Source organism: Oncorhynchus kisutch, linkage group LG30, assembly GCF_002021735.2.
Source record: "Oncorhynchus kisutch isolate 150728-3 linkage group LG30, Okis_V2, whole genome shotgun sequence".
NCBI lineage: Eukaryota > Metazoa > Chordata > Actinopteri > Salmoniformes > Salmonidae > Oncorhynchus > Oncorhynchus kisutch.
Genome location: NC_034203.2, coordinates 34,387,781 through 34,401,711, shown reverse-complemented (window position 1 = coordinate 34,401,711; position 13,931 = coordinate 34,387,781). Strand labels below are relative to the sequence as shown.

The 13,931-nt window shown below is 42.4% G+C and overlaps 1 protein-coding gene across 3 annotated transcripts; it reads left to right on the top strand.

The window, feature by feature from the left end:
* Nucleotides 1-192: 192 nt before the first annotated feature.
* Nucleotides 193-8,652, top strand: metap1d (methionyl aminopeptidase type 1D (mitochondrial)). Of its 3 annotated transcripts, none has more exons than XR_002252770.2 (10): nt 193-426; nt 1,366-1,526; nt 1,905-2,054; nt 2,146-2,337; nt 2,411-2,574; nt 2,675-2,772; nt 3,036-3,083; nt 3,707-3,785; nt 3,897-4,051; nt 7,453-8,652. XR_002252770.2 is itself a non-coding variant. In XM_020467134.2 (9 exons), the coding sequence occupies exons 1-9, from the start codon at nt 387-389 to the stop codon at nt 3,994-3,996; spliced, it is 1,032 nt and encodes a 343-aa protein (XP_020322723.1). In that variant the 5' UTR covers nt 193-386; the 3' UTR covers nt 3,997-8,652. The 3 variants fall into 3 exon arrangements, 1 of the variants encoding a protein (XP_020322723.1); XR_002252771.2 differs by having other exon boundaries at nt 4,342-8,652; XM_020467134.2 differs by having other exon boundaries at nt 3,897-8,652.
* The last annotated feature ends 5,279 nt before the right edge of the window (nt 8,653-13,931 follow it).

Here is a 13,931-nt window from a genome sequence, read left to right as displayed (position 1 = left end):
CCCATCCTTTTTTTTTTGTGAGTATAGTATTAGATGGTAGGGTATTTGTAAAATTCAAGCAAGGTATAAGGGAATTTTACTCTAGTCCAGTAGGTGGCGGTAATGCAACATTTTGTTGGATGCCAACCGCCATTAAACCTCCTCAAATAAGAAGGAATAGATCGTATTTCTCTCAAAGACATTCAGTATTTGATTGGTCAGTACATTCGACTGGGAGAGGGACTGAAAAAATTGTAGTTCCCAAAGGAAAAAAAAAAAATTATATATATATATATATATATATGTGTGTGTGTTTGCTTGTCTTCAGCATCATTTTATGGCCCTGAGTGAATCTATGCAAATCCAATCCATGACGTAAAGTAATGTGATCCTCCACTACAAACAATATGGCGGCGCCCGGTGGTGCTAAACTTCTATCAAGTGCAGGTAAGAATTCGCGAATAAGTCAATAATCAGATAACCACCAACATATGTTGATCCGAAGATGGCGAATGAGCGATATGAAAACAATGCTTCTAATAGAACTTCAAATAAATAGATGACAACCTCTGAGAAATACTGATCAGAGGACGCTTGTTTCATAACGTGAGGTTGTCAGCTGTAATCTATATTGACAGTTGTGTAATTGAAATAAAACTACATGTCTCATTTGGATATACTTTAGACCTATGGGATTGGCAGGTTTGACGGCCTGTCAGGTGGGTGCTGTCTTTGGCGGATGCAAACAAACGTGGGGCGCCTGTCATGTCTGCACCTTGCAGAAGTGGCCCTTGACGAAAGCTCTAGGATTAGTACTCTAACCTTTGCCATTAGGGTGGAAACCAGATGTACTATCCTTAGATCAGTTCCTGGGCAGAACTGACATTTGCAAATGTTGTCTCAATTTGCTTTGAGTTGATTAATATAGGCCTTTACATGTCATATTGAGTCAAATCAAGTAACCTGATTTTCACGTGACTGATCAATTAGTTAAGCAGCCGGCAGACCATGAGTGGATGAGCTAATATTTAAAGATATGACTTTCTATTAGAACTCTCTCAGAGAGTCTATAATGGAATGACTGTCTGTAGTCCAGAGTCATATAGATGTCTGGCGTGTCATAGTTATATTTTGACTACGTTAAACCTTATTGGCTAATAATATTATCTTCGCTCTGTAATTGGTGGGAGTGTACCACTGAAATACTCCACAAAGACCCACAAGCAGTACTATTAGGTGATCATGTACTAGAGGAGAGCTGTTTTTGTGAGTGTTTATAGTAAAAAAAGTGATACTGTTTAGCAATTTTGGCATAATAATGGCAATCTAGGTGTTTTGTTTCCTTTTCAGTCTGATTTATCTGTATGTGTGTCGGTCTCTTTCCAGGATTGGGGGGTTTCCTCCAGAGGGTGTGTGGTCTGTGGGGGTGTGGCTCACCCTGGGGTGTCCAATCCCAGCAGCACCGACAGTTCTTCTGGAGGAAGTGGAAGAGCTCTCGCAGTGTAGTCAGACCGGCTGTCGTCAGACCAGCCTACTCAGTGCCCAAGGTAGGTACAGTATGTACTCAATATCCCACAATGCATCACATATCTCGCTCTGCCAGTCACTGCCCAAGTTACAATGGATCACTTACCTCAAACATTGGGCGCGTTCAACATTGCAGCTGACTTGAATAGCGAGTCGAGACTGACTGATCTACAAATCACTTTGCATCAAGAATAACTACTCAATATGATTTGTAGATCAGTCAGTCAATCACAATTTACCCAGGATATTTACCCAGGGTATATCAGTTTTGATGCTCTCAAACTTGTGATGCAATAAAATGACTGTCCTCTCCCCCCTTCCCCATCTCACTCTTCCCCCTCCTTTTCTCTCTTCCTCCCTCGCTCTCCCTTTCTGTCTCTCTCTTTCTCTGTCTGTAGCATATCCTGAGGCCTGACTATGTGAACAGTGGTCAGGTCCCAGATTGGCCAGACTACATAGAGATCAAAGACCAGGAGCAGATCCAGGGCCTGACCAGAGCCTGCCAGCTAGCCAGACAGATACTGCTGCTGGCTGGACGCAGTCTCAAGGTGTGTGTATGTGTGTGTTATAGAGAGTGTGTCTGTCTATTTGCTGACATTCCAAATTAATAACGTCATAGCTTTTACCTCTGACCCCCAGATTGGCATGATGACAGACGAGATAGATTTTATTGTCCACCAGGAGACGATTCGTCACAACGCGTACCCCTCTCCCCTGAGATATGGGGGGTTCCCCAAATCAGTCTGCACCTCTGTCAATAATGTGGTCTGCCATGGCATACCTGACACCCGACAACTGCAAGATGGTGACATTATCAACGTTGATGTGACTGTGAGTTTTACCCCCCTTCACATACACTCACGGGCACGTTCCACATTCCTTACCACCCCAACTCCTTCATCAGGTCTATCTGGAGGGTTACCATGGTGACACTTCAGAGACGTTCCTGATTGGCTGTGTGGACGAGGTGGGGCGAAAGCTAGTGAAGACAGCCAGGAAGTGTAGAGATGATGCCATTGCTGCCTGTAAACCTGGGGCTCCACTGTGTGTTATAGGTAACACTATCAGGTACACACACACACACACACACACACACACACACACACACACACACACACAACCCCTTTGTTGTTTTGTATAATCTACTGGCCCTCTCTTCCTTCTACAGTGAAATAGCCCATTCCAATGGTTTCCATGTGTGTCCCTACTTCATTGGGCATGGCATAGGCTCCTACTTCCATTGCCATCCTGAGATCTGGCACCATGGTAAGAGTTGGTATCTCACAGCAATCCCACAGTTTTATATGGTCCATTCATTCACCATTACCTAGAGTTAGGGTTGCAAAATTACAGGAACTTTTAATAAACTCTCTGGTTTTCCTGAAATCCCAGTTGAAGGCATAAGCAGGAAATCCAGACTCCAACCTGGATTTCTGCAAAACTGGGGAATTTATTGAAAGTTCCAGGAATTTTGCAACCCTACCTACAGTATATTGGACCTAAATATCACTTTCTCATTTATCTGACAGCTAATGCCAATGATATGACCATGGATGAAGGGATGGCCTTCACTATAGGTCAGTTACATGTCCAATGTCTGTCAGTTTATGTTAAAGGAAAACTCCACCCTAAAACTATCTTTTAGTATTTGTTTCATTAGTCCAATGTTGATATAGTCCCAAAATGTTTAGCAGCAGTCAACTTTCAAGATATATAACTTTCAAAATACAGACATAAAGCCAGTATGATGAATTTGGCATCTTATGATGAATATCTAGCTGCAGGTGTGTTAAAGGGATACTTCAGGATTTTTCCTTATTTCACCTTTATTTATTTAACTAGGCAAGTCAGTTAACAACAAATTCTTATTTTCAATGACGGCCTAGGAACAGTGGTTAACTGCCTTGTTCAGGGGCAGAAAGACAGATTTGACCTTGTCAGCTTGTGGATTCGATCTTGCAACCTTTCGGTTACAAGTCCAACACTTTAACCACTAAGGCTACCTGCCTAGTGGTGAACTCATGAATACAGTTTTTATGTCTCTACATCCAGTATGAAGGAAGTTAGAGGTAGAGCCAATGCTAACTAGTGTTAGCGCAATGACTGGAAGTCTACTAGCATGCTAGCAGATACCCATAGACTTCCAGTCATTGTGCCAAAATCCCGAAGTTTCCCTTTAATGTTAAATCTGTGTATGCAGAGCCCATATTGATGGAAGGATCGTCAGAGTTCAGAATCCTGAAGGACAAGTGGACAGCAGTGTCTGCAGACGACAAGAGGTAGGCCACTTACAGCCTACATACGACTGACATAAAGGGTTATAGCCCAAAGTGTCACTGATACCCCGGATTAACCTGTATGTGTGTATGTGTTCGTATGTGTGTGTTCAGGTCAGCCCAGTTTGAACACACAGTAGTCATCACCTCTGACGGTGTGGATATTCTCACCAAACTACCCGAGGAGGATGAGCCATCGCCAATAGGAGTCTAATCACTCTTTTCAGATCAGCTGTTCACACCCCAGTCACATCAACATCTATGAAGAGGTAAAACACCAAACTGACCCAGGGTTAGCACCACAGAGAGACTAGAAAAACTGGGCATTGATATTGACTCAAATGAGACTGCACTAGTGCATTATTTAGTATGACTTCTGTGTAGAAAATACGTTTTATTATTTAAATAAAGCGTTAGTTCACGTTTAATTAGAAACTGTCTATCTTTGAGTCATTAGCATATCATATTTTACATTTCACTTTTTTTGTCTGACAAAATATTAGCAAACAATATGTGGTCATTGCAATGTTACTTTAACACATTTGACTTTATGTTTCAGGAAATGAAATTAATTCTAATCTGGGGAGCACATTCTTCTCTGATTGACGGCATCATAAGATTATCTTGTGTTAACGTTGTTAGGACTGCAAGGTTTGCAGAGTATCATACGTCCGCTGGACTGATTATGTCATGATGTTATTGATGCTGCGTTGTTTGGCTGCATGTGTGACGTATTCAGCCCTACTAATAGTCTCTGATCACATCAACCTCCAGCTCTACATTGTTAGTAACTTATTTAGTTTTTCCTCTAGACCAATTAGATACCGTGCTTTAGGTATTTCCACTAATTCTATTGAAGCGATCCCTTTTAAGTTCCTTAGGCCACATTCTTTTCATACGTACAACATGGCACATTTATTACACAATATTCAATATCAATGTTATTCTCAAACATACAGGAATTTGTTGAAATAAACTGGTCAGAAACTGTTTATCTGCTAAATAAAAATTGCTCATATTCCTGCCAGGTGAAAGCAGAGTCCACACATAGATTTTCCCATTAGCAGGTTTTCATTATCTTTAGTCCTGTATATCAATAAATTGAACCCACATCAACTGAAGGATTCTGAGGCTGATATAGTACTGGACTCTGCTGGGAGAGTGCCACAGAGTCTGTTGCTGAGTACCAAGAGTAGTTACTGTAAAAGGATGGGTTGCTTGGAGGGATACAGTTCTGCTCATTGCTTGAGCCTCCTGTCTCGGTAATCCCATGGGGGGCCCAGTGCACCGTTGTAGCCTGAGGAGAGCTGCTGGACCTAGGGGAGTCACACGGGGTCTCTGGCTGTTCCAGTGGCATCTGGCCGTTTCTACATAGCTTCTTCAACTTTGAGCGACGGTTCTGGAACCAAATCTTCACCTGGGAGAGGAAGTATAGATGGTGTTTGAAATTCCAGCCGTACAAGCACACTGCTACCTCCAGACAAGTGCCTTACTACTTCAGACCTCTTGGCAGAAAGCCAAGTGCACTTGTATACAATACAATGCACTTACTGTACATATAAAATACATTTAGCATATAATGAAAATAATAATATTTGAAATCATAAATGATTATCATTGAAGTCCATCATGGTCAGAAAATGAACATGGTGCACCTGTGTCTGTGTGAGTCCCAGTGAGGCGGCCAGCTCCGCACGCTCAGGTAGCGCCAGATACTGCCTCGTTCGGAACCTGCACTGGAGCGCGCACAGCTGCAGGCTGGAGTAGATGGTTCTGGGCTTCCGGACTTTCTTTTGTTTTCCCTTTACCATTCGGACTTCTGGCTCCTTCTCCTCTTTCTCTGAGAAAATGTGTATGACCATTAATAGTAGTACTATCATTGATTAACACAATGTATCCTGTAATATGATTAAAATAAAACCTGGCATCAAGAGCCAACACAATGTTTCTGAAAAGTACAGTAATGACCAAATTATGGGTTAGTTATAAAAGGAGATTATTACACGTTTGCATACACATTTGGATTTGCATACCTGCACATAATTGATACATACACATTTAACCAAGATAAAATGAGTTTTATATTGGATATTCTGTGGATATTGTTTTCTCTCGTCAATAGCTATTGGACCAAGCATGCCATGGCGATTTTTTTTTTTGGGGGGGGGGGCTTTCATTCTTCAATGGCTCTTACACAAAGCATGCCATCACTATGAAAATTGTGTGGCACTCTCTTTTGCCTTCAGACCAGCCTCAATTCGTTAGGGCATGGACTACAAGGTGTAGAAAGTGTTCCATAGGGATGCTGGCCCATGTTGACTCCAATGCTTCCCACACTTGAGTCAAGTTGGCTGGATGTCCTTTGGGTGGTGGACCATTCTTGATACACACAGGAAACTGTTGCGCTTGAAAAACACAGCAGCATTGCAGTTCCTGACACACTCAAACCGGTGAGCCTAGCACCTACTACCATACCCTTTTCAAAGGCACTTAAATATTTTGTCTTGCCCATTCACCCTCTGAATGGCACTTGCACACAATCCATGTCTCCATTATCTCAAGGCTTAAAAATCCTTCTTCAACCTGTCTCTTCCCCTTCATCTACAGTGATTTAAAGTGGATTTAACAAATGACATCAATAAGGGATTATAGTTTTCACCAGGATTCACCTGGTCAGTCTGTGTCATGGAAAGAGCAGGTGCTCCTAATGTTTTGTCCACTCAGTGTATTCTTCATCAGGTAGGATGGACAAAAATCCACCGCTTTTTCTTTTGTCCAAATTATTATTTAAAAAAAAGTTTTGGGGGGGGGTCTTCAATAGCTCTTAAACAAAGCGTGCCATAACTATGAAAAAGAGATATTCTGAATCGGGAGGATAGAGAAAAATCCACTTTTTATTTGTATAGAGCCGTGGATGTTTGTTTATCCTTCTCTGATTCAGAATATAACATTTTCATAGTCATGGCACGGTTCAATAGCTATTGATGAAATAAAACACAATTTCCACCAAATATCCAATATCAAACTATATTTACCTCAGTCCACACTTAGGAGCAGACAAATAGTGGCATTCAATCAAGGGCACAGCCACATTTGAATCAACAAATAGTGAAATACTGTGATAAAGTTACCCACCTGTGTCCGTGGTGAGAGGCGAAGAGCCCATATAAGATCCGTAACAACCGTAAGAAGTGGGGAACCCAAACTCATACATCCCGGGACTGTAGAGACCGTTATTCCCATTATATTCCAGCAAAGAATGAGTGTCAAACTTCAGCTGGCCATGCGGTGGATCCGAGCAGTGTCCGGTTGGTTGGTTAGGGAAGAAGTTGCATCCTGTAGCCCTTGAAATCGGTAAGATTTGAGATTCCTTTGAGTCGTGCATGGTGTAGTGAATCGAGGTAGTTTGAGTTGATTGCATAGCTGTGTCAGCAGTCTGTAAAACAGTTATGGCACCATAACGCTATGCAGACCTGCAAACAACTGCCGAAATTGAGTCTTTTAGGATAATATTTCTATTCCATTCTATTCTAAAAGTAGTTCTCCAAGGTAATTGTCCACTGTCTAAGTCTCCAATGATTGCCTACACGTGGCAAATTATGATCAAATAGCCCACTGTTATTATGAGAGTTGTCAATAAATGAACCGTTTATCTGTTTCTACTCCATAGCCTAGATATGTTGGAGTGGTGTCATCTCCTATTCAAGCCATGGAATGACTGAAGCTTCAGGTGTCTGCTCCTCTGGATGAGACGGTCTGGTGTGACGTGAACCAGGAGACTGATGGGTGGGCAAGAAGCCAAAGAAAAATCCCCTTGACTGTGACACCTTGTACACCTTAATACCAATTCATGTTATCATGATTCGATACTCTTATTATACAATCTGTTATTATGACAAAGGTTTTATATATTTTGTAGTTTTTTTTGTTCTGTTATAACTTTTTCAATTGCAAAGAATGTTGTAAGCTTTTGGATATTTGTTTCGCCCTCAGTGCGCTCAACTCGCACTCACCTTCGGATCAGCGAGAGGTTATGGCGCCATCTGGGGGTCTTTGTGTGATGTTGCTACAACCCGGCAGACACATACCAATAGTCTACTCCACCTTACACACTTCATAATTACCAACGGCGCCAGTGCTCACCCACACAGGCGAGCAAAACAACCATTAAGGCTGACTGAGGTGACTGAGGGTATATTTACACTGTCTATGTGTGCCCACCACGCATTAAGGCTTACCTCTGACTCCACTGTAAATATAAATCATGATCTTGAGACCACAGCAGCAGCTGCAAGTGGGGTATAGGCTAGGCTGTGTCTCAATAGTCTGAAGTTGCTTCCTCTCTTTCATCTGCCTTTATCTGAAAACACAGGCTAGTTGAAAGCGCACCATGAATATATCATCACCTGTCCATATGAAGACTATCAATATGGACCCCTCCATTTCCTTTACTTCACATTAGTGTTGAGTCATGGGGGACATTTTACTGTACTTGATAACCACATGGCCACTAGATGGCCTTGCACGGCTCTTTATGTACAGCCTGTAGCCTTAGTAATAACAGTATCCCTGTATGCATAAAAGCCAAGGCCCTTTACCAACATGTCAGGAGCGTTATGATACTTGTGGTAGTGCACTAGATATATTTCCGCAGGGTCGCTGGTTCAAACCCAGCTCTGGCTGTCGCCACAGTGTGTTGTTTAGGAGGAAGATAAACACAAACATAACATTTACTGCTATTACATTGTCAAAGTAATGTAAGATACACTGAAGCCTGGAAATGTCGAATTATGAAATGTTAGATACTTTAGTTGTATTGTTCTGAAGTCGTAGTGTTCTTAGTTATTACATTTGTGTTGCTGCACTTGTCTATTGGTGTTCAGTATTATTTCATGTTTTGTGTGGACCCCAGGAAGAGTAGCTGCTGCTTCTTCAACAGCTAATGGGATCTGAATACAATCATGAGTCATAAAATGCCATTTCAAATCAAGGTGTACAGTTATCAAGAAACACCAAGAATCTTTTGCAGGGCAAATTCCTGGAATAGTTGAGAGGCAGTTGGTGCATTCTTCATCCATTTCTATGTATTTGATAATTAAGTATTTTTAAATGAATTACCTATTCAATATTTGATCAAAGAACAGCTGACTGTGTGTGATGTGAAAGTTTTGCTTTGACCTGGTATAGACAATCCATACAGTATATTTATAGTATCCCTATACTACAGTGTTGTGTAAAATAACTCCACTTTGAGGCTATTGTAGCCAGACTTAAACATTTGAGAGAAACTCCTTGCCCCCTGGGTGTGTTTGTACCTAGTGCCAGTGTGCCAGTCATGAGGGTGTGTTCTTCCTGTGGGAATGGCAGGATCAAAGGAAGTAGGTATATTGCTCGTTTGTCCTCTCTGTGCAGATTCACTCATCTCAATCCCTGCTTCTTCATCTGCATTGTTTGCTCTCTGGGGTTTTAGGCTCGGTTTCTGTATCAGCACTTTGCAACAACTACTGATGTAAATGCATTTCACTGATTGATTTGGTCATGCTCAGTTAACTGTAAATTAGGTGATTTATAGAACAGATGATCAGATTTATCTAGGTGACACCTTGCTAAGGAGAAGCAGAATTCCCTTCTGCTGAAAAGGATGAACAAAGAAGGAGTGAAACAGTTTAGAACAAACTTCCTGAACCGCTGTACCATAGCAAGACATTATTTTCATACTTATGATATTTTCTGGGCAATCAACCTGGTCTCATAGACTTGCTGTAACTTTTTAAACGTAAATCTGGTACACTCAAATTAGTATGATATGTTACGTTTGGTATAGTTAGATAAAACAGAAGGTGACTTAAGGCAAATTAAAACCAAATCAACATTTTATTTCTAAAATGCGCCGAATACAACCTTACCGTACAATCCCTTAACCAACAATGCAGTTTTAAGAAAAGATTTACTAAATAAACTAAAGTAAAAATAAAATAAAAAGTAGAGTAAAACAAAATAACAATAATAGGGCTATATCAGTACCAAGTCAATGTGGGGGGGTACAGGTTAGGGGTAAAGTGACTATGCATAGGAGGGGTGCGTTACTTGAGTGGGTTGAGTCACTGATGTGATTTCCCTGTCTGCGTTTGGCGCAGACACGGGTTGTGCCGTAGCGGAGATATTTGTGGGCTATACTCGGCCTTGTCTCAGGATGGTAAGTTGGTGGTTGAAGATATCCCTCTAGCGGTGTGGGGGCTGTGCTTTGGCAAAGTGGGTAGGGTTATATCCTTCCTGTTTGGCCCTGTCCAGGGGTATCATCGGATGGGGCCACAGTGTCTGCTGACCCCTCCTGTCTCAGCCTCCAGTATTTATGCTGCAGTAGTTTATGTGTCAGGGGGCTACGGTCAGTTTGTTATATCTGGAGTACTTCTCCTGTCTTATCCGGTGTCCTGTGTGAATTTAAGTATGCTCTCTCTAATTCTCTCTTTCTTTCTCTCTCTCGGAGGACCTGAGCCCTAGGACCATGCCTCAGGACTACCTGGCATGATGACTTCTTGCTGTTCCCAGTCCACCTGGCTGTGCTGCTGCTCCAGTTTCAACTGTTCTGCCTGTGATTATTATTATTTGACCATGCTGGTCATTTATGAACATTTGAACATCTTGGCCATGTTCTGTTATAATCTCCACCCGGCACAGTCAGAAGAGGACTGGCCACTCCTCATAGCCTGGTTCCTCTCTAGGTTTCTTCCTAGGTTTTGGCCTTTCTAGGGAGTTTTTCCTAGCCTCCGTGCTTCTACACCTGCATTGCTTGCTGTTTGGGGGTTTAGGCTGGGTTTCTGTACAGCACTTTGAGATATCAGCTGATGTACGAAGGGCTATATAAATACATTTGATTTGATTTGATAATAAACAACGAGTAGCAGCAGTGTAAAAACAAAGGAGTGGGGTGTCAATGCAAATAGTCCGGGTGGCCATTTGATTAATTGTTCAGCAGTCTTATGACTGTTAAGGTGCCTTTTGGACCTAGACTTGGCAGTCTATGACTTGGGTGACTGGAGTCTGACATTATTTTGGGGCCTTCCTCTGACACCGCCTAGTATATAGATCCTGTATGGCACGAAGCTTGTCCCCAGGGATGTATTGGGCCGTACGCACTACACTCTGTGGCACCTTATGGTCGGAATGCCGAACAGTTACCTTATGCGACCGGTCAGGATGATCTCGATGGTACAGCTGTAGAACGTTTTGAGGATCTGGGGACCCATGCCAAATTTTTTCAGTCTCCCAAGGGGGAAAAGGCGTTGTTGTGCCTTCACAACTTTCTTGGTGTGTTTGAAAAGTAGGGTGGTAAGTCGGGGTGGATGGCTAACCGTATAACGCAAATGTCTAGCAACCCAAAGATTGCGTGTTCGAATCTCATCACGGATAACTTCAGCATTTTAGCTAATTAGTAACTTTGCAATTACTTACTAGTTTTTTAGCTACTTTGCAATATTTAGCATGTTAGCTAACCCTTCCCCTAACCTTAACCTTAACCCTTTAACCTAACTCCTAACCTTAACCCCTAGCCTAGCTAATGTTAGCCACCTAGCTAACGTTAGCATTAGCCACCTAGCTAACAAATTGGAATTTGTAACATATCTTACGTTTTGCAAAACCGTAACATATTGTACAAATTGCAATTCGTAACATATCATATGAATTGTAAATCGTAACATCATAGTAATTGGAGTATCCCGGATTTACAATTGTTTTCCTCAGAATTGTGTTGTATCTCAATTTGGATAAGAGAACAGGGTGTGGTTTTACAGTGCCTTCAGAAAGTATTCATACCCCTTGACTTATTCTACATTTTGTTGTGTTACAACCTGAATTTAAAAGTGATTAAATATATTTTTTTCTCACGCATCTACACACAATACCCCATTATGACAAAGTGAAAATATGTTTTTAGATTTTTTTGCAAATGTTTACTTATTTACATAAGTATTCACACCCTTTTGCTATGACACTCCAAATTGATCTCAGATGTATCCAATTTCCTTTGATCATTCTTGGGATATCACTACAACTTGATTGGACATGATTTAGAAAGAATCACACATCTATATAAGGTCCCACAGTTGACAGTGCATGTCAGAGCAGAAACTATTCCATGAAGTCCAAGGAACTGTCTGTAGATCTCCGAGATAGAATTGTGATGAGGCATATATCTGGGGAAGGGTATAAAACAATTTCTTAGATTGTTGAAAGTTTACAAGAGAACAGTGGTCTCTATCATTGGGAAATGAAAAAAATATGGAACTACCCAGACTCGGCCTGGAGCTGACCATCCGACCAAACTGGCCAAGAAGGACCTTGTTCAGGAACGTGACCAAGAACCCAATGACCGCTCTGACAGAACTACAGAGTTCCTTGGCTGAGATGGGAGAACTTGCCAGAAGGTCTCTACAGCACTTCTCCAATCTGGGCTTTATGGGAGAGTTGCCAGACGGAAGCCCCCCCTGAGAAAAAGGCACATGACAGCACACCATGCTTTTGCAAAAAGGCACGTGAAAGACTCAAAGCATAAGCTAAAAGATTCTGTGGTCTGATGAGACAAGAATGTAACTCTTTGGCTTGAATGCAAAATGCTAGTTCTGGAGAAAACCAGGCACAGCTCATAACCCGTCTAACACCAACCGTACCATTAAGCATGTTGGTGGCAGCATCATGCTATGGGGATGCTTTTCAGCAGCAAGGACTGGGAGACTGGTAAGGATAGAGGGAACAATGAATGGAACCAAATGCAGGCAAATCCTTGATGAGAACCTGCTTCAGAGTGCAAACAACCTAAGACCGGGGCGAAGATTTATGTTCCAACAGGACAATGACCCCAAGCATACAGCCAAAGCAACGCTGGCATGGCTTTAGAAAAAGAATGTGATTGCCTCCCGAGTTGTACAGTGGTCTAAGACACTGCATCACAGTGTTAGTTGTGCCACTAGATATTCTGGGTTCGATTCCAGGCTCCGTGGGAGACCCATGGGGCAGCGCACAATTGGCCCAGTGTCGTCCGGGTTAGGGGAGGGTTTGGCCGGTAGGGATGTCCTTGTCCCATCGTGCACTAGCGACTCCTGTGGCAGGCCGGGAGCAGTGCACACTGACACGGTCGCCAGGTGTATGGTGTTTCCTCCGACACATTGGTGCGGCTGGCTTCCGGGTTAAGTGGGCATTGTGTCAAGAAGCAGTGCAGCTCGGTTGAATTGTGTTTCGGAGGATGCGCGGCTCTCGACCTTTGCCTCTCCCGAGTCCGAATGGGAGTTGCAGAGATGAGACAAGACTGTAACTACCAATTGGGGACAAAAAAGTGGCAATATTTAAATTTTTTGATAAATAACAAGAAAAGGAACGTGATAGTCCTTGAGTGTCCCAGCCAAAGCCCAGACTAGAATCCTTTTGAAAATCTGTAGAATGGAAGAATGGGAGAAAATCCCCAAATCCAGATGTGCAAAGCTGGTACAGACTTGCCCAAGACGACTCAAATCTGTTATCACCGCCAATGGTGCTTTTACAAAGTATTGACTTGGGTGTGAATATGTATGTAAATGAGACATTTCTGCATTTCATTTTTAATAAATTTGCACAAATGTGTGAAAACATGTCCCCCCCAACAATGCACTGCTCAAAAAAATTAAAGCAACACTTAAAAAACACAATGTAACTCCAAGTCAATCACACTTCTGTGAAATCAAAGTGTCCACTTAGGAAACAACACTGATTGACAATAAATTTCACATGCTGTTGTGCAAATGGAATAGACAACAGTTGGAAATTATAGGCAATTAGCAAGACACCCCCAATAAAGGAGTGGTTCTGCAGGTGATAACCACAGACCACTTCTCAGTTCCTATGCTTCCTGGCTGATGTTTTGGTCACTTTTGAATGCTGGCGGTGCTTTCACTCTAGTGGTAGCATGAGACGGAGTCTACAACCCACACAAGTGGCTCAGGAAGTGCAGCTCATCCAGGATGGCACATCAATTGGCAAGAAGGTTTGTTGTGTCTGTCAGCGTAGTGTCCAGAGCATGGAGGCGCTACCAAGAGACAGGCCAGTACATCAGGAGACGTGGAGGAGGCCGTAGGAGGGCAACAACCCAGCAGCAGGACCGCTACCTCCGCCTTTGTG

What these genes read in the sequence shown, in the direction of transcription:
- metap1d (XM_020467134.2), top strand. Translation starts at nt 387, where the DNA reads ATGGCGGCGCCCGGTGGTGCTAAACTTCTATCAAGTGCAG. An exon ending in TAAACTTCTATCAAGTGCAG is followed by an intron (nt 427 to 1,365) that starts GTAAGAATTCGC and finishes GTCTCTTTCCAG; the next exon opens with GATTGGGGGGTTTCCTCCAG. An exon ending in TGGCTGGACGCAGTCTCAAG is followed by an intron (nt 2,055 to 2,145) that starts GTGTGTGTATGT and finishes TCTGACCCCCAG; the next exon opens with ATTGGCATGATGACAGACGA.